Source organism: Trachemys scripta, chromosome 11 (assembly GCF_013100865.1).
Source record: "Trachemys scripta elegans isolate TJP31775 chromosome 11, CAS_Tse_1.0, whole genome shotgun sequence".
Taxonomy (NCBI): Eukaryota; Metazoa; Chordata; order Testudines; family Emydidae; genus Trachemys; species Trachemys scripta.
The window spans coordinates 36,856,061-36,875,974 of NC_048308.1; the positions used below are offsets into that span (position 1 = coordinate 36,856,061).

The following is a 19,914-nucleotide window of genomic DNA, read 5'->3' on the forward strand; positions in this document are numbered from 1 at the left end:
AGACTGGGGTATGACCCAGTATTGAGTTAGGTTTGCTTTTTGTTGTAGATTAAAGCTGAAGCTACCCAGAAGGGGATAAGACTGAAGAGGCTACAGTGAGCTAGTGGGTCACAATTTGCCTCAGCGGACACTGGAAATAGAGACTTCTTCCCCCCGGGAGACACTCAGTGGTGGGGGGCACCCAGAAGGTCCACAAGGGGGCATTGCTCCAGTCACGCCACTACACCCCCCCATACTCTTTCCAGAGGGAGGGCAGCTTTAAGCTGCAGTTGGCTACCTGCCATAGGAGACCCACTGAAGAAGATTGCCAAAGAAATATGCTGGATCTGTCCCATCCCACAGCCACCCTGTCTGCATCCTCTCCTTGCCCACTGCAGCCCATTTTGGGGGATGCACTGGTCAGTTGTGAACTCTCCAAAGGAGGGGAAGTTGTAGGTGCTTGGTGACGCTGCTGCGTACCCTAGCAGGCTTTCCATTACTGGGAACCCTCCTTTGTGGGCTCTATCTGTAGTAGAAGCTGGTGGAACCTGGTGTTGAATCCTCTTGCCCTTAATGAGAGATTGTAAATTTGTCACTGTGGAAGGAGGCAAGTCTAAAAGCCTGCTAGCTAAAATTAAAAGAATGCAGACAGACAGCAGGTTCAGAAGTGCTGGCAGGTCAAACATCAGAACCAGAACTGCACTGGCTTGGCAGCCCCCCGCATTGTTGTTAGCTGGTTTGATTAGTGCAGGAGCCTATCAGAGAAGGGGAAGGTCTTACAAACAGATAGCCAGCTACTTTGGCAGCTTGCATTCAGTTTTGAAATCAATTAACTGTAAAGAATTTGATTGCATTGAGCTTATAGTTTCCTCTGTGTGTGAGGTAGGACACAGATAATTATGGCAAGCAAAACCAAAAGTAGTGCTCAGATTGTAAAATGTTGTGCAGGATTTAATGTGGGTTAAATGCAACTCTTCCACACATCATCTGTATAAATATCAAGGGAAGGAGTTAAAAGACAAAAAACTGAAAACTATTGTGGGCAAGGAAACTACTGATTCCCAGCCTGATTACATGGTACATACTTACGCTGGAGCTCACGCAGATTTTTATTATAGCCAGGCCAAAATTTGTGACATTACATTTAAGGTTGTGTCAGTGTTTCCATTATGACTATCATTAAGGTCAGTGAGAGAGTCACAGTTAATTCTTCCCATTGTGTTCAATATTTTCCTTGCAAAGTCTTAGTCCAGGAGCAATCCTGTGTTTGCTTTCAGATTACAATAATGTAAGAAAGGGTGAGCTAGGAGTTTAGACTCTTTGTTTTTCCTCCACCTCTTCTATGCAGAAACTGTTTGTTCCTATGTTTGTCCTAGATAAAATATGAATAAAGTAAAAACTGTGATACGTTTCATTGCACCAAGAGTGTTTAGGCCAAGAAAGAGGAACTCTGATGAAATTTGAGAAGGTTTCATCTCATCTCTGGAAGTATCAAGACACCACATGGATGAAAATCTTTGGTCCACTCTGCCTTTTTCCTGACTTTGGAGCTGTCAGTGAGGGTGTCTTCTTCTTTGGGCCACATGACCCCTTTAAATTTTCTTCCCCAAATGACCAAATAATCCTCCCCTATGCTGATGCCACCAATATCCTATGTCAGTGTTCTTTTGTTTATTTTCATACATAGGTGCCCGCGCACACACATACATATATATCACAAAACCAAGAATAGTTGTCACTGATTTTTATCTTGTGCATAAAAATATTTTGATGGCTGTTCCCCAATTAAAAATTGATTTCCTCAGCTTTTTGGTAATATATTTTTAAGTAAAATATTAACTGCAGAGGGCTGACATTGGTAAAACCATTAAGTATTACTATTTGCATTCCTTCTACTTTCTCACTGTCAACATATCTGCAGGCCGTAGGGTCAACAGAAAACTGAAGAGGCCAGCAGGAGCAGGGCCACCCAGAGGATTCAGGGGGCCTGGGGCAAAGCGGGGGAGCTGCGGCGCTTGTACTCACCTGGCGGCGGTCCGGGTCTTTGGCGGCATTTCGGCGGTGGGGGGCTTTCAGTCGCTCCGTGTCTTCAGCAGCACTCAAGGACCCCCTGCTGCCGAAATGCCGCCGAAGACCCGGACTGCTGCCGGGGCAGGGCTTGTGGGGCTGCCGAAGACCTGGACCGCCGCCGGGCCAGGGCTCGCAGGGCCCCTGTGGGGCCAGGGCCTGGGGCAAATTGCCCCACTTGCCCCCCCCTCTGGGCGGCCCTGAGCAGGAGATCTGAAGCTACTGTGATGATGTTATGCTCCTAATGTCCTCCTCCTAATCATGTACTTAAGAAAATGAATTAAGCACAGGAAAATATATATTCACAAAGTCTTTGTTTTCCTTATGTTTGATTAAGAATAGTTTCTTTACTCATTTGTTTGTATAGAATAAAAAGAAAGTTTCCAGTAATAAAACTAACTCATTTATCGCATAGGGAAAACAAACAATTGGAATTTAATATATAATCAGATAACAGATTAGTTTACAAAGCCACTCTGCAATTGGAGATGTTTAGGTATGAATGTAATCTCCTCCCTGCACCTATGGTATAAACATAGGCACATCCAAAGTACTTGCAAATTTGCTGTGATTTGACATCGCTTCTGCAATCTTTCACTTCAATAATGTCTGAAAATCGATGTTTCCTTCCATCATCCTTTCTGACAATAACTTTTCCTGGTGCATCTCAAGGCTGATAAAGGAACTGATATTAAAATATTTATTCTATTTCTAGATCCAGGGTCGGCAACGTTCGGCACGCGGTTCGCCAGGGTAAGCACCCTGGCGGGCCGGGCCAGTTTTATTTACCTGCTGACGCGGCAGGTTCGGCTGATCGCGGCCCCCACTGGCCGTGGTCGCCGTCCCGGGCCAATGGGGGCGGCGGGAAGCCGCGGCCAGCACATCGCTCGCCCGTGCCGCTTCTCGCCGCCCCCATTGGCCCAGGACGGCGAACCACGGCCAGTGGGGGCCGCGATCAGCCGAACCTGCCGCGTCAACAGGTAAATAAAACTGGCCCGGTCCGCCAGGGTGCTTACCCTGGCGAGCCGCGTGCCGAACGTTGCCGACCCCTGTTCTAGATTAATGAATGTTCCTATGTTTGGAGGGATCTGATCACTCATGGTGACATCCTTCTATACAATTTAATTAGAGACTCTGGATTTAAGCTTAAACCAAAAACAAACAAAAAAACAACAATGATGGGCCGGATCAGCTCCTTTGATTTACACCAGCTGAGGATCTGGCCCATCATTATGAATGTAAATCTCTAAATATCACCTTTAAAAAAAATAAACACAGGGAAAAAACAGAAAATGACAAGTTCCCTTTGACGGGAGTTTCAAATAATACATATCCTATCGAGGCTGTCCACGGGAAATGACTCCCATTATGGTAATTATTAATTCATCACTTCCTGTTCATTCTCTCCTTGTGCCACTTCTTGGTTATGCATAGCAGCAGCATAGTAAGCCACCAGACTGTGTGGAAACATAGGATGAAAAATATAAATAAGACTGTTTAAAAAAAATGGAATGAGTATTTTGGTGGGGTTTTTTTTTCATTGCTGCTGAAAAAACTGTATCCTCACTCTGTTTTACACAATCGGGGTTCAAATAAATGTATAGAAATGTAGTGCACTAAGTAGCCAAAACTAAACAATGAAAACAAGTAAAAAAAAAACAAGAAACAAGATCCTTAAATATAATCTGCATTTGTCAGGGTGCCACTGTAGTTAAATGTCTCTACCTCCTCCCTCTTTTCTAAAAGGCTAATCCTGATCAATAATTTTTCTGCACCTGACTGTATGATTGCTTGTTGTCTAGGAAAAACTTAAGTTTGGAACTGCATGTGTGTTGGGGGTAGGAGGAGAGCAAGAGCCCTTATGCTTCTTTTTGAAACATGATTTTCAAAAGTCAGTAGTTGTAGACGCAGGAGGAAAAAAGACCTGGTATCTTTTTCTTTGCACGTCAACCTTTCATATTATGTATAAGCAACATAATCTGCGGTGTCAACAGAAGCATGCTAGTATTGTCCTACCTACCTGATGTACTATTATCATTGGTTAGGAATGTGTTATCATGTGATTCCTACTTTGTTCATGGCAACCAATGCAGCAGCAATCTGTCAGGAGCTGTCATTGCAGATCAATGCTTAGTGTAACCCAGCAGGATGCTGCTGGATCTCGGTGGGTGTCCTCCTGCTATGCTTTGATTATGTTTGTTGTAAAGAAAAACATGGTCGTGTTTACATAGTGTTCATCTATCACCTCCTCAGTGGAAGACATTTCATACACTCTTAATTTGTCCCCATTTCTTTATAAAATGTAAAGTGTCATTTAAAAAAATACACCAGCTTTTTCAAAGTTTCCTTCAGTGTAATCAGATTATAAAAGGGTTATGGGACAGTTTGTCTCCGCTTCTAATTGGGTGGCTTAAAGACTATGATTAAATCTCTGAGGAGAAGCTGACTGAACATCTATAGAATTTAAAGTCTGATGGCAGTTGTGGTTCAAAAATGTTATTCTGGACCAGGTACGGGGTCATCTGAGGAGACGCACTGGCAAACACCAAGGTAATGGGAAGGACATTGTACTCTTTCTTGTTTGTTGTAGCCCCAGTAGTTGGAATAACTAAAGTTCCTAAAAAAAAAAAACTTAATTAGATGAACTGGTAATTTATTCATGTTTACATGGGACTAACTTCTTGTGATGAGGAGGTGGGAAAGAAGGGGAGGGTATTTCGAAAGATTTCTATACTATTCAGAGACAGCCTGCCTACAGATAATCCTTCAGCTGAGAGCATTGCTAAAAAGATACGGGTTACATTTTGTGAAGGAAAAAATATGGGAGTTATGTTGAGCTTCTAGCTGATCCATTTATTTAAAAATATTCCCTCAAAATGTTCCAAGGTAAGTAGTTTAGAGAGTGTGCCTGTTTTCTGTTTGAAAAGATCACCCCCTAAGTTAATTATTATTGCCTCTCACTAGATGCATTTTTTAGAATCGTGTTTTAACACTGATACTCTGTTAACACACCTGCAGGTATGAGCGAATACACACTAGAAGACCTTATCGTGTGGATGCGGCTGACAAATACTCTCTAGATGATGATCTAGTAAACCTAGAGGTTCTAGATGAGGTACTGTACCATTCAGGCATCAGTTTCTCAGCCCTGACCATTATATCACATGTATTGCTTGCTTCTGCTTTATAGGTTTTATTCTAACAGTGTCATCATGTCACAAAATTAATTGTTCATAGTCTTGGCATAAAAGAATAACTGTTCCACACATGATTCTGATCTCCTATCACAAGTTCATTTATATTCTATGCAGTGATATAAAAGCAGTTTCAGTAAAGCCTATAACACAGAAGAACTGAATGATGGATGATGCTAGTTTAAATTATTTTCTATTTGCAAAAAAATTGAAGCTTAGCCTCAAAAACCAGGATTAGAATAATTTTTCTTCAAAACCAATAATGTATTTAAAGGAATGTCCCAGCTACAGATAATAAAGACTCTATTATGAAAACAGTGATAAACCCATACATATAATCTCCAAGTTTTAATACACCACATGTGTGCAGAGAACCTGTTAATTTTAGTTGGGGGGAACCTTAACTTGTATTCCAACAGGAACAATATATAATATAAAAATGTGCTGGATTCCCATTTCAAACAAATGTATGGAGTAATACTGGAAAAATTATGATGTTGTTTTATGTTCCTTTTTGTTCTATGATGAACTCATGAGCATGAAGAGTCAAATTACAAAAATTAAATGACAGTTTACACGCAAGTACGGCAATGAACCCTGCCCACCCCCAATCCGATAACCTATATGGTCATTTACTGCGTTAAGTGTTTGCTTTTCTGGCAGGCATAACAACATAAACTATTAAAAAAGGGGGGGAGTATTGCTTTTAATTTGGTTTTGTTGCAATACTGTAGAGAGATGCATGAGGTTATGAAAATATTGGTTTGGTTTTGTGAGGTCATTGTTTGACATAAATGACAAATAACATTTAAGATAATCAGTTATTACTCAGTGTTCTCAATATATTTACAATGAATCTTGCTATCTGGAAAAATATTTCTTAACTGTCAAACTTCTTATAATCCTAGGATACAATTATCCATCAACTTCAGAAGCGTTATGCTGATCTACAAATTTATACTTATGTTGGAGACATTTTAATAGCCTTAAACCCCTTCCAGAATCTCAGCATATATTCTCCACAGGTAAGAGAAACACCAAGATGAGGATAGTACCGGCTGTAGATTGTAAAATTGAAGATGCACAAGAAAGAAAAGGCCCATAAATGGTTAGGAGTCTTGGTCACTGAAAACCACAAAAATATATTTTAAATAGGACTTAAAAATATTGTAAATTGCTTTAAAACATTACTCTGTGGAGAACATCTCTATCTAGTTTATGTGCCCCCCCATCACCAAAGTATCTGAACCCTCACAATCTCTAATATATTTACCCACACAACACTCTATGGGAGGGGGCAATACTATTATCCCCATTTTACAGATGGGGAGCTGAGATACAGACAGACAAAGTGACTTGCTCAAGATCATAGAGAAAGTTGACGGCACATAAGGGAATTGAACCATCTTTCCAGGCCAGCATCCTAATCACCAGACCATCCTTCCCGACATCCCTGATTACATGGGGTGAAAAATTTATTTGGACAGATTTCTTTTTCATTTAGTTTTCCAAGCTTTACCATGGTGTGAAGCGGTCATCAAATCCCCCCCACATATTTGCCTCTGCCGATGCTGCTTACCAGGGCATGGTAACTTTCAGCAAGGATCAGGTAAGAACGTGTTTATCTCTTTTTATACTTAATATTAGTCACAGAATGCTGTATTACTTAGGTTAAGTTCAGTATTCTGTGTTGTTAGTCAATGATCTTTGTGAAACTTTCTGTTCCAGAGCATGTATGTATAGCAGGAAAAATGGAACAGCAATCCAGTCAGTTTTAGGACTACTGAAAAGGTCATGGTACAGTAGTAGACACTATAAAGTTGAATCCTCAATGAGTGTAAATCAGCGTAGCTCCATTGATTCCAGATAACACCAGCTCTTGATCTTTGCCCTATGGGCCTATCAAGGCTCCTTCCCCACTCTGAACTTTAGGGTACAGATGTGGGGGCCTGCATGAAAACTTCTAAGCTTAACTACCAGCTTAGATCTGGTCCACTGCCACCACTCCCAATGTGCTAATTCCCTTCCCTGGGTAGCCTTGAGAGACTCTTCACCAATTCCCTGGTGAATACAGATCCAAACCCCTTGGATCTTAAAACAAGGAGAAATTAACCATTCCCCCTCCTTTCTCCCACCAACTCCTGGTGGATCAAGATCCAACCCCCTTGGATCTAAAAACAAGGAAAAATCAATCCGGTTCTTAAAAAGAAGGCTTTTAATTAAAGAAAAAGGTAAAAATCATCTCTGTAAAATCAGGATGGAAAATAATTTTACTTGATTTAAGTAATCAAACTTAAAGAGCCCAGAGGACCCCCCTCTAGCCTTAGGTTCAAAGTTACAGCAAATAGAGGTAAACACCCTAGCAAAAGGTACATTTACAAGTTGAGAAAACAAAGATAAAACTAACACGCCTTGCCTGGCTGTACTTACAATTTTGAAATAGGAGAGACTTGTTCGGAAAGATTTGGAGAGCCTGGATTGATCTCTGGTTCCTCTTAGTCCCAAGAGCGAACTCCCACCAAAACAAAGAGCACAAACAAAAGCCTTTCCCTCACCGAGATTTGAAAGTATTTTGCCCCCTTATTGGTCCTTTGGGTCAGGTGTCAGCCAGGTTACCTGAGCTTCTTAACCCTTTACAGGTAAAAGGATTTTGGAGTCTCTGGCCAGGAGGGATTTTATAGTATTGTACACGGGAGGGCTGTTGCCCTTCCCTTTATAGTTATGACAGGGCCTGATTCTGTACTATCTTGCATCTGGTACACTTATTTATAACTGTGCAAAATGTGTGTAAAATGCTGCCATATCAGTAGCATTTTGCACTTAGCGTGCACAGGTGGAAGACAATGGAGAATCAGTCCCTGTGACTACAAGTCACAGAAAATACAAACCATTAACGATGGAATCTCTCATTTTCATGGTAAAATATAATAATGAGAGTTCTAACATAAATGTAATGATGACGCAAATCCAATTATATGGCAATGATTTTAATGAGAATGGAAATATAGTGTACAGAAACTGGATTCCTTTTTACAATATTTTTAAGATTGTAATCTTGTATTCCTTTTCACATGTTGTACTACGCATAGATATGGGTATTGGGGAATAATAATGATTTTATTTATAAAATCCTCCTTGACATGCATGCTGCACATTAGTTCATAGTAAATACTTTAAAGAAGGCTTAAAAACACAATAAAATAATACAATAAAACCACATTCAGAATACACCAGACAAAGATGAATATAAATGGACCCTGCATATGAAAAAGGAGAAAGAGAATTGACACTTTATTGGGTTTTGGGGAGTGCAGAGACCAAGGGTCCGTTAGAATGGCTATTAGTTATATAACTCTTGAGGGGTTTTGCTAAGAAACTAGTGTGTAGAATAAATGATGGGGGAATTTGTTGAAGTTAAGAAGCAAGTTCATCATTTTGAAATCAGCCCATCAGGTTTATTTTGTAAATCTTAATTTTTTCAAGTGCCTCATATATGATTACAAACTCATTTTGCCTTGTAAATCCATATCCTTGAACTTAGGTAGCTAATTATTTATAGGCATCTTGGTATACTGTCAGCATAGCTAATTTACTGGTTGCTGTTTCCAAAAGACTACTGTAAACCTAATCTTTGAGCCTAGGACTCTCAGGGTTGGTTGAGCCAATCAGTAAAATCTGTGGCTACAGATCTGTTAGTTCTGACACCAGGTACAGGAGGAATGCGGATCTTCTCTTCTGGGTTCCTCTCATGAACAGATACACATCTGTTTGTCTGACTTCTTTAGAAGCTGAGGATGCTGTTCCAGCTCCGGGATTAGCACTGTGCGTAGGGTGTTCCCTGTACATGGTAGCAAACACTGAGGATTTTCTTTTTAAGTGCAAGATCAGGCTTTTAGACTGAACATTAGGTAGGATTGTACTTTCCCAGTAAAAGACTCTAGGTTTTAAATAGTGTCATAGTACTGGGCTCTATGGATCTTATTCTCTCCACAACATGTATAAGCACCCACCGATTATGATGATGCCCCTTTTATCAATCGAAAGAGTAAAGAAACAAACATACCTCTGACTCTTACTGATATACAGTTGACTCTGAAGATGTCTTGGTAATATATTCAAAACAATATAAAAGTAGTAGTTGAACATCTGAGTTGATCAGCTTTATGGTGAGCAATGCATTTACGATTTTGTTTTGTGTATCAGTGCATTATCATCAGTGGAGAAAGTGGTGCTGGAAAGACTGAAAGCGCCCATCTGATTGTCCAGCATTTGACCTTCCTGGGAAAGGTATTTATAGCCAGCCAGGTAGCCCAGTGATCAATGTTTTTTAAACTATCTTTGCTGAAAAAATCCCTGATGCATTTATTTTTAGCTTGTTGAAAACACTGAAAATTGAACAGTACAGACTGGGGACTTTGTTATTAATTTGGATCTGATATTTTACACTGAAGAGACCATAAAGAATATGCTAGTTTTAAGCTCAGCTCCTGCGAAGACTTATGGACGTGCTTAACTCTATGCACATGAGTTGTCCCATTAAAGTCAGTCACATGCACCATTGTTTGCAGAATTGGGACCTTAGGGCCTGATCCAGCTTTGCCATTGACTTAAATGGATAAACGATCAAACCCATAATGATTAGTGCCTCTGGTTATCTACAGTGCTTATGACCTAGGTCCATTACTCAGACTATAAGAATCAGTGCCAGAATGAAATTGGGAAGGGCCTGCTGCTGCAAACACTTATGCACATATTTAACTTTAAGCATATGAATAATTCCATTGAAGTCACGGCACTTTGAAAACTCAAGTGCTTAAAGTTAAACACATGTGTAAATGCTTGCAGGATCAGAGCTTAAATTATATTTATTGTTTTATATTTTATTTAAATATGCCTCCTAAGATGCATATATTGCAAAGAGGGAAAAAATCCAATATCTTCATACCTGCTAGAGACTTTGTTTTCCCCTTCAATATGTGGGTGTGTTGTTGTATCAGTAACTAGGTCAATTCACATGTGCCAGTAGCTGTAGGACACATGATAATGCACATTATGTTTCAGAGGCTGGGAAGAAGCCTTGAGTAAGCATTCTTTTGGGGCATTCTTTCTGATCTGTGTCTATTCTGTCTAGGCCAATAACCGTGCCTTGCGTGAGAAGATTCTTCAAGTGAACCCTCTGGTTGAAGCGTTTGGGAATGCCTGCACTGCTATCAATGATAACTCAAGTCGTTTTGGAAAATACTTGGAAATGATGTTTACACCAACAGGAGCTGTAATGGGGGCAAAAATTTCTGAATATCTACTTGAAAAATCCAGAGTCATAAAGCAGGCTGTGTAGGTTAATAATATTATGTCCTTTCAAATCTACTCTACCTTTTTTTGGTTTGTTTTTACTTTTCAAAAAACACTTTTCAATGAAATTTTGTTCTAACCCGCTGGCAGCTTGTGCCACAGCACTTGTACTATGGCTGGAAGTACAGTTAGTTTCATTCTTCTGGGCTGGAGACCAATACCACTCTATTGTTTGGTAAAGAATGCTCTGTATAGTATATTGTTTCTCCCAGAGCCTATCTCCTATAAACATATCATTGTACCTTTGTGCTCAACCTCCAACAACTTATAAAGAGAAGGAGAAGAGCCTGATCTCAGACTCATTGCCACTGTCTGGTTGGGTGGGTTTTGTGTGTTCAACAGATAAGATGGAAAAGCTTTTCATTGGGCTTTTGCTGCTTCTGGCCCTGATCCTGCACCATTAAAGTCAATGGGAGCTTTGCCATTGACTTCAATGAGCATAGGATCAATCCCTCTTCCATTAACTTGACAGTGTACACATAGTGAAAACATGTAGATGCAGAGTAAGCTTTAAAATAATACATTTTTTTTTCCAGAGGAGAAAAAAACTTCCATATATTTTACTATATTTATGCTGGTCTTTTTCATCAGAAGAAACTTTCTGAGTATAGACTTCCTGAAAAAAAGCCTCCTAGGTAACTATCACTAATTTGTTTTTAATGTGGTTGTAATTGGCTATTGATCGGGGCTTGCTTTCAGTGTGATGCTTTAAAATCTCTCTTAATCTTTCTTTATCCCTTATGGATCTTTCTTAATCCTCCCAAGTACAGATGAGGATGGACAACAAGGAATTACATTATTATTTTCTTTGAGGACTTGCAGCATTTATAATAAGAGGGGAAAAAGCCATCTCCTCATTATCTAGATTTTCATTCCTTCTTTCAGGTCTTCTCTATCCCCAGAAATGAATGGCTGTGAATGTAGAGCTTTCTGGTAATACTGCAGGAGAAACTCAAAATATATTGGTTTAATTTTATGTTACTCTTTGAATATTAGGGCAAATTCTACTTGAATGCAGTAGTAGTAGTAGAAAGTGCATTTCAATTAAAGTAAATGGAATTGCAGTGTCTTACTTCAGGGCTGAATCTTGTTCGTTAAATTTGAGTTACTAATTTCATTTGCTATAAGAAGAACAGGAGTACTTGTGGCACCTTAGAGACTAACAAATTTATTAGAGCATTTGCTATCTGCTATCTGTCTCTTCATTGAAAAACTATAATGTTCGGATAACATTTTAATTTGTGCTGAAGGAAAAAAAACTAATAGAAAGAAAATAATCCAAAAACTTTTTGATTAGCACGACAATATTTATTTGGTTAAAAAACATTGAAATTAGTGGTCTGCTCCATTACTGATGCAATCCTATTGAAATCAGTGGGGGTTGTAGCTGTACATCTGTTAACACAGCATTTTAATTATGCCATTTTATTTAGGTATATTGATAATGAAACTGGAAGAGTAATGCAAGATATTATTACTAAAGACTCATATGGAAGACAATTTGAAGCAATTCAACATTGCTTTAGGATCATAGGATTCACTGATGAGGTAAGAGATTAATCATGAACTAGCTACCAGAATGACCCAATGGGCTTTACACACACTCTTCCTATCTTATTTTTAAACAGACCGCATTTGGGGGCTACAACTAACTAACTGTGTCTTGTTAAGGTAGTTCTTGTCTCATTTTGCAGGAAGTGCATTCAGTTTACAAAATTCTGGCTGGAATCTTGAATACAGGAAACATTGAGTTTGCTGCCATTTCCTCACAACACCAAACTGATAAAAGTGAAGTTCCCAATGCAGAGGCCTTAGATAATGGTAAATATGTTTTTAATATTATCAGTTCTATAAATGCAGCTTGATTGCATTTGTAAGAATCTCTAACTGATGGGTAGTAGGTAGGTAGTGCTGGCAATTTTTGTTCTCCAGTCACAGCCATCTTTCCCATCTGTTATCTTCCAGCTGCTGCACTGCTCAGTATTGGTTCAGAGGAGCTCCAGGAAGCTCTAACCTCTCACTGTGTTGTAACACGAGGAGAGACTATTATCCGAACAAACACTGTGGACAAAGCCGCTGATGTGCGAGATGCCATGTCTAAAGCACTTTATGGTCGACTCTTCAGCTGGATTGTAAATCGTATTAATACACTGCTGCAGCCAGATAAAAATATATGGCAAGTTACATATTGCTGACGTGCGTGTGATGGGATCATCCCCTTTTGTATTTTTGATTTTGCTGGAGGAATACTGTGTTTATTTGGAAAAGACCTCAAAATGGCCTTCATGCTGTGATCCTGAATTCTGTTTCCAGGACATTAACCCCATCCTTTTCAAAGAGCTGACTGGGATTTGGCTACTGAAATCAATGAGAATTGTGTGGTTAAAATCCCAGGCAAGTCTCTGAAAAGAGTCTGTGTATCTGGTAAGCATGAAAATCATACCAGACGCCCATAGATAACCAATTAGAGTAGGCTGGGTATATTAAACCCAAGTATTGTTCTATGTGATCCTTCCAGTTCTCAAGTAGTATTAAACTAGTGATAAAATATAGATACAAATGATTACAGAACAGCTACTTAATTAATATATTTTTGACATTCCAATGCAAGCTGTTAAAACCAGCTGTCAAAACATTTAATTATGAAAACTTTGATGCCAATTTGCATTATGGAAATGTTTACACTGTGCCATCTTATTTCTTTCCTGGAACAAAGACAGATCCTCAAACCCCGTTCTAGCTGCTTTGCACTTCTCCAGGAGCAACTGGGTATTCCCAAACATAAGTGAATCCCTCAGGTGGTGTAAAGCTGCCATAGCTGCTTTGATTTTGTGGCTCCCCCCACATTCTCCATGGAGAGGATATGTTGGAAGTGAGGGAAGGCATGGAGAGGATATGTTGGGGGCAGGGTTGCAGCAACATATGTCCTCATGGGACAGCTGCTGGTGGTGTAAGTTAGAGCAGCCCTTAGGCAGCTTTGAGTTATGCTGGGGGCTGTTTCATTCCCTGATAGTGCCAGAATTGGGGAACTGGAAAGGTGTCTTATATTTCTCTTTCCTTTGTCTCCTCATAACTGAGCTCAACACAGTAAAGGATGCAGACTACAGTCTGAGACTGCCTGTCTGTCTAGCTTAGGCAGGGTCAAAGTAATGGGAAATGGAGGGAGCACAGCTCCCCTTCTTCTGTCAACAGCAGAGGGAGAGCTCCTCCTCTTCCATGGCCAGTGCATGAGAGCTCCTCTTTCTTTCTCAATCTACTTCAGCATGGCTATCTAGGTTGCCTACCTAAGAGTCTACACAGCCCTTTTCTACCTGAGGAGGCTGTCAAATAGTTTTCTGTTGAGATCTACTTGCTGGAACCATTCCCTGAATACCTCTGAAGAGGCGCTGCTTGGAATCAGCACTTCCCAATGATTTCTCTCTTCCTCCTCCCAAAACCTTAGCAGAACTTGTGTCATGCAAGAACCTCAGAGTTGAAAAGGGATAGGGTGACCAGATGTCCTGATTTTATAGTGTCTATCCTGATAGTCAGGTCTTTGTCTAATATAGTTGCCTATTACCCTCCATGCCCTATTCTGATTTTTTATACTTGCTATCTGGTCACCCTAAAAAGGAGTGTGGTAATGACTGTAAACAAATGCACAAGCTGTGTTTGATTTATACAGGCTGTCTCTCTTCATTTTGTGGTGGATTGAATTAATGATAGTCTCTGATCTTGAATATCAGAGGAGTAGCCGTGTTAGTCTGGATCTGTAAAAAGCCGACGAAGTGGGCATTCACCCACGAAAGCTTATGCTCCAATACATCTGTTAGTCTTAAAGGTGCCACAGGACTCTGTTGCTTTATCTGATCTTGATTATTCTGTTTCTTTTTATTTTTCCTGGGTTTTGCTCCATGTTGGATTTTTTGTGTGTTTTCTACATAGCAATGCTGAAAGCCGGATGAATGTTGGGATACTGGATATCTTTGGATTTGAGAACTTCACAAGAAATTCCTTTGAACAGCTATGCATAAACATTGCTAATGAACAAATCCAGTTTTATTTCAATCAGCACATCTTTGCACTTGAACAGGTAGATTTAAGGCTGCTGTGATTGTAAGCTATCTCTCTCTTTATATATATATATAAAATTTATTTCTAATACAAGACTGTGGCTGAACAATATACCATATTGTGAGGGATACAGGTACTAATTTAGGGACAGAGCTACGTAGCACTTAGAAACTTTACTAAATGACTTTTTGCCATTGGGAAGAGTGTTGTGACCCTTCTGGCATTTTTGAAAGAAAAACTAGTTTTAGGTAATTTTTATGGATTGTATTACAAATTAATAAAAAGACAAACCTAAAATTCAAGAAACTTCTTACTAAAAATAACTATTATGACTTTTATTAAACAAAGGATTAAAGAGAACAGTTATCAAACCAAAATTATAATTGAGTTAATAAATCAACATATTGATAATAATATGGAATGAAATCAGCAATTGATCAAATCACTGGATGAACACAATCAGGATTTAAATCATGAAGTTAGCATAGTGCATGATCAAGTCTTATACATATTTAAGCCTGGAAAGCTAAGGGATGTAATTTACTTCTCAGATCCCTGAAGCAGCTAGATTCCTTCAAGGTTTCCATTGACTGAGTGGTTGACTTTTTCCTGATTAATTTAGCTCTACTGTAATACAGAATGATTAACAACCTATAATTTCCCTTGTTAGTGCAGAACAAAAGGGTAACACAAAGTGATTTAAGATATGATTTACTTAGAAATTGGATACACATGTGCTATGTCTTTAACATTCTCTCTTTCTCTCTCCTTCCCCCTCCCCCTTTCTGTTTCATATCTAAAAAGTGTTAACAGAAAAAATAATGAATACAGGAAGTAGGCGCCTCTACCAATCCACAAAATAGGAAAAATAATAAAGTTTTTTAAAAGAAAAATGTTTTAACGGTGCTTCTGCTTGCTGGGTTTCAGATTTTCAAAGTAAAAATTGTAATTCAGGGGACCAGGTGACATCATCTCTAGTTGGTATTTTACACTGGCCAGCAGGCTGTCTCTGCGCACTTGGCTAGTCAGCTGGCGTAGCCTAAAGTGGTCTTGGTCTGGCTCTTCTTTTTAGGGGAAAGGGTGTTGGGGGATGGCAGCAGACCTTCTTGGTGTTGTGGTGGCCTGGTAGAAACACCTGTGGTCACTTAGATCTTTAAGGTTGTGATTCTAGTTCACTCTACCCCATGCCACATCCTGGGAAATCTTCCAAGCAAATCCGGGGATCATAGACCTCCCACTCTGGTCCAATCCAGGTTGAGGGTAGGTGAGTTTGACCTTTGATCATTCTGGAAAGTCCCGTCTCTTACTAGCAGTTCTGTAACAACCTAAGTCACCAAACCAAAGAAAGAAATGTGGTCTAGAGTGATTGAAGACTTAATTAAGTTATTGTTATTTCTTACTTCACTCCTACTTCCATCCATTCATATTTCCATTCCTCTAGCATATCTTAAAATATTCTGGGCTTTTTATTGGCATAGAATTAGGCCACTAACAATTTTATGGCTTAATCATATGGTCATCTCTAAGAAAAAGCGCTGTCGCTTTCTGTTAATACAAATCTTACTTAAGCTAAAGAAAAATTAAGAGTTTACAGAACAAGAAAACGGAAGTTTAGAGACTAGACTTCAATCAGATACACCCATTTCCCACACGATATTTTGACCTTGCTGCCACACAATTGTTGTGAGCTTTGTAGGCAATTAAATGTTATAAGGTCCTATAAACAAGAAAAGCTTTGTGCCAGAAATGTCCTGATGGTAATGTTCTCATGGTCAATTCAGTATTAACTGTATATGTCTTTGTAGATGGAATATCAGAATGAGGGCATTGATGCTACTACAGTGGAGTATGAGGACAATCGTCCACTTCTAGATATGTTCCTCCAGAAACCAATGGGAGTACTTTCTCTACTTGACGAAGAAAGTCGATTTCCCCAGGCGACAGACCTGACTTTAGTTGGTATGAATAATAATTTAAAAACCCCTAAAGAATGACTGATACACACTGAGTGAGAGACATGACATCTTATAGCATTTTTGCTAGTCTACATAACCACTGAGTCCGTGGCATTAGCAATGGATTGAGTAGGCTTCTGAAAATTCTGCTATGATATCACCAATATTCAGACATGAATAAATGGATTATTATTTACTTAAGTATTTATTTTCTCTCTTTTTGCTCAGGTGCTCACTTCAACTATTTTGCTAGTTTCTTGTTGTTTTTATACAGTTAATGTTATTGTATGGTTTAAATATTAATACCTATCTAAATAGGGCTTTACAATCTACGGGATTTACAAATATTAAATAATCATCACAATGCTGCTGTATGTTAGGTACTTCAAAGATTCTTATCCTCATTTAAGAGATGGGAAACTGAGACAGAGAAAGGAAGAGAGACATGCCCGAGACCATACATTGAGTTAGTAGTAGTGACAAGGGTAGAATTCAGATCTTCCTGGCTTTTAACATCATTATCCCATTACACACCACTGTTTTATTACAGATTGCCTCATCATAAGTAGAAAGTGTGTGTGTGTGATTTTGCTGTGCCATCTGACTAGATATTTCCTTAACCTGATGATTATTTTATGAACATTTTAATAAATCTTGTTGCCAACTTTAAAATGTGTGCAGCCAATGTTAAAATATGATCCTATTTTTATTTACTTAGGGTGGAATTCTCCTCTCTGATCAGCAACACAAAGCTCCTGTTGCTGTCAATGGAACACACAGTAGAGCTACTCACTGCGATTTAGAGAGCTGAATTTTGCCTTAAAATAATAGCTGCAGGTTAGATAGCATAGTGCATACACACGTTTTTCAATTCCAGAGAACTGGGTCCACACTTGATTTTAGGTCAAAGGTGCAATGAATGAGAGAGTTTCATTCCAATCCCCATTCATGTGCTGGAGCTGGAAGCTTGCTTGTGGGTCTTATAAATAGGCCAATATTGAATACTGAGCTTACATTTCCCCATAGGCAGACTCCCTGCCTCAGAGCTGTTCAATTCTATTACTGCTGCCTTGAAATCAGGGCGTGCTGGAAGATCTCAAGATGTGTATAGCAAGTTGAGATCTTTGACTCTATGCAGGTGTGCCAGCCAGCAACTCACTCCAAATAAATCTCCAAGCCTAATTCTGTGTCTTAAACTAAAGAATATTTTAGTGGCAGTGTGAAACATAAATAGAAAAAAATCATGAAATTTAAGATTCACAGATTTTAAGCCAGACGGGACCATTCTGATCATCTAGTCTGATCTCCGGCATAATTTAGGCCAGAGAATTTCTCCATGTGATTCCTGCATCAAGCCCATAACCGCTGATAGAGATAAACAAATGCAATGGGAAGTTTCACTATTCAGGCACTAGTTTCAGTACAAAATATCACAGTATTATCTCGCAGGGCAGAAAAGGCCTTGTTCTCACTCAGCTGTATAAGCTGTCTCTCTTTCTGTTAGCTCAGTGTATTGTGGGCATGTACCTCATGGAGTGTGTGTATTTCTCAAGAACCGGGGCTTGGGCTGCGCAGCTGTAAAATTGCACTCTAGACATTCAGGCTCAGGCTGGAGCCCATGCTCTGGGAGCCCATGAGTGGGGTGGGTCCCAGAGTCTAGGCTCCAGCCCAAGCCCCAGTGTCTACACTGCAGTTTTACATCCCCGCAGCCCAAGCCCAAGCAGCTGACCCAGGCCAGCTGCAGGTGTTTAATTGCTGTGTAGACATATCCCAGAAGGCCCCTTTGGAAATAAGCCTGTTTTTCTGTAGAAGTTCAAATGCAGGATAAAAGATGCCTAAAGACCTTAACATGTATTTAAATGAACGTGCAGGTGGATATCTTCTTCTTTGGCTATCCCTTGATGCGAGGATGTTGTCTGCCAAGGGGGTTCATTGGTAGGTTTTTAGGTGGCTGAGGAGCCCAGTTCGTGCCCTGAAGATTTTCCCACAGAAGTGACAGGTGTAATCTTGGAGGGGACATAGTTGTTGGCTGGAGTGTTGTGCCCTTTCTTTCTTGTGGATATAACAAACTATGGGAAGGAACAAGAGCATTCACATAGGGCAGATATGTACATAGCTAGAAGGCTTTGAGTTGGTTATTTATTAAAAATATAAGATATAAACGAATGAATAAATAAATAGGATAAATACGAGAATCATAGTATCAGAGTTGGAAGGGACCTCAAGAGGTCATCTAGTCCAACCCCCTGCTCAAAGCAGGACCAATTCCCAGCTAAATCATCCCAGCCAGGGCTTTGTCAAGCCGGGCCTTAAAAACCTCCAAGGAAGGAGACTCCACCACCTCCCTAGGTAACGCATTCCAGTGTTTCACCACCCTCCTAGTGAAATAGTTTTTCCTGATATCCAACCTGGACCTCCCCCACTGCAACTTGAGACCATTGCTCCTTGTTCTGTCGTCTGCCACCACTGAGAACAGCCGAGCTCCATCCTCTTTGGAACCCCCCTTCAGGTAGTTGAAGGCTGCTATCAAATCCCCCCTCATTCTTCTCTTCTGGAGACTAAACAATCCCAGTTCCCTCAGCCTCTCCTCATAAGTCATGTGCTCCAGACCCCTAATCATTTTTGTTGCCCTCCGCTGGACTCTTTCCAATTTTTCCACATCCTTCTTGTAGTGTGGGGCCCAAAACTGGACACAGTATTCCAGATGAGGCCTCACCAATGTCGAATAAAGGGGAACGATCACGTCCCTCGATCTGCTGGCAATGCCCCTACTTATACAGCCCAAAATGCCGTTAGCCTTCTTGGCAACAAGAGCACACTGTTGACTCATATCCAGCTTCTCGTCCACTGTGACCCCTAGGTCCTTTTCTGCAGAAAAGAGAAGTTTCTTCTAGCGTTCTACCTACCAAGCCATTGTCATTTGTTAGTTTCCAATAGGCATCCCATTAGAAGTGAGTCGTGAGGGATTTGAAGGATTAGTTTGGGGAGGCTATTCATTTATAAGTGGCAACTTGGAAGAAAGAACACAAGTGCTCGTAGGAAAAGCTGACAAAGGCTGACATCATTGGTGGACAGTGTGATAACTTATAAGAGTATTTTGTACTAATTCTGATTTTTTGGGTTGTAAGCTGTCCCTAATTATGGTGGAGAGTTGTGATTTAAATTGCTGTGGTTCACCTTTAACAGTTACCTTTTTTTAATGACTAGATAAGTTTGAAGATAATTTAAGATGCAAATACTTTTGGAGGCCCAAACGAGTGGAGCTGTGTTTTGGCATTCAGCACTATGCTGGAAAGGTAAAGGCCATATGGTCT

The 19,914-nt window shown here is 39.9% G+C and overlaps 1 protein-coding gene across 1 annotated transcript in view; it reads left to right on the forward strand.

Moving 5' to 3' along the window:
- MYO3B (myosin IIIB) overlaps positions 1-19,914 on the forward strand; it is a 319,441-nt gene that overhangs the window by 145,413 nt on the left and 154,114 nt on the right. The window contains exons 10-21 of the mRNA XM_034786511.1: positions 5,065-5,161; positions 6,149-6,265; positions 6,745-6,849; positions 9,444-9,527; positions 10,372-10,574; positions 11,129-11,227; positions 12,026-12,140; positions 12,287-12,413; positions 12,558-12,768; positions 14,517-14,664; positions 16,451-16,604; positions 19,808-19,896. Coding sequence (XP_034642402.1) covers positions 5,065-5,161; positions 6,149-6,265; positions 6,745-6,849; positions 9,444-9,527; positions 10,372-10,574; positions 11,129-11,227; positions 12,026-12,140; positions 12,287-12,413; positions 12,558-12,768; positions 14,517-14,664; positions 16,451-16,604; positions 19,808-19,896 — 1,549 coding nt within the window. The remainder of the gene's footprint in view (positions 1-5,064; positions 5,162-6,148; positions 6,266-6,744; positions 6,850-9,443; positions 9,528-10,371; positions 10,575-11,128; positions 11,228-12,025; positions 12,141-12,286; positions 12,414-12,557; positions 12,769-14,516; positions 14,665-16,450; positions 16,605-19,807; positions 19,897-19,914) is intronic.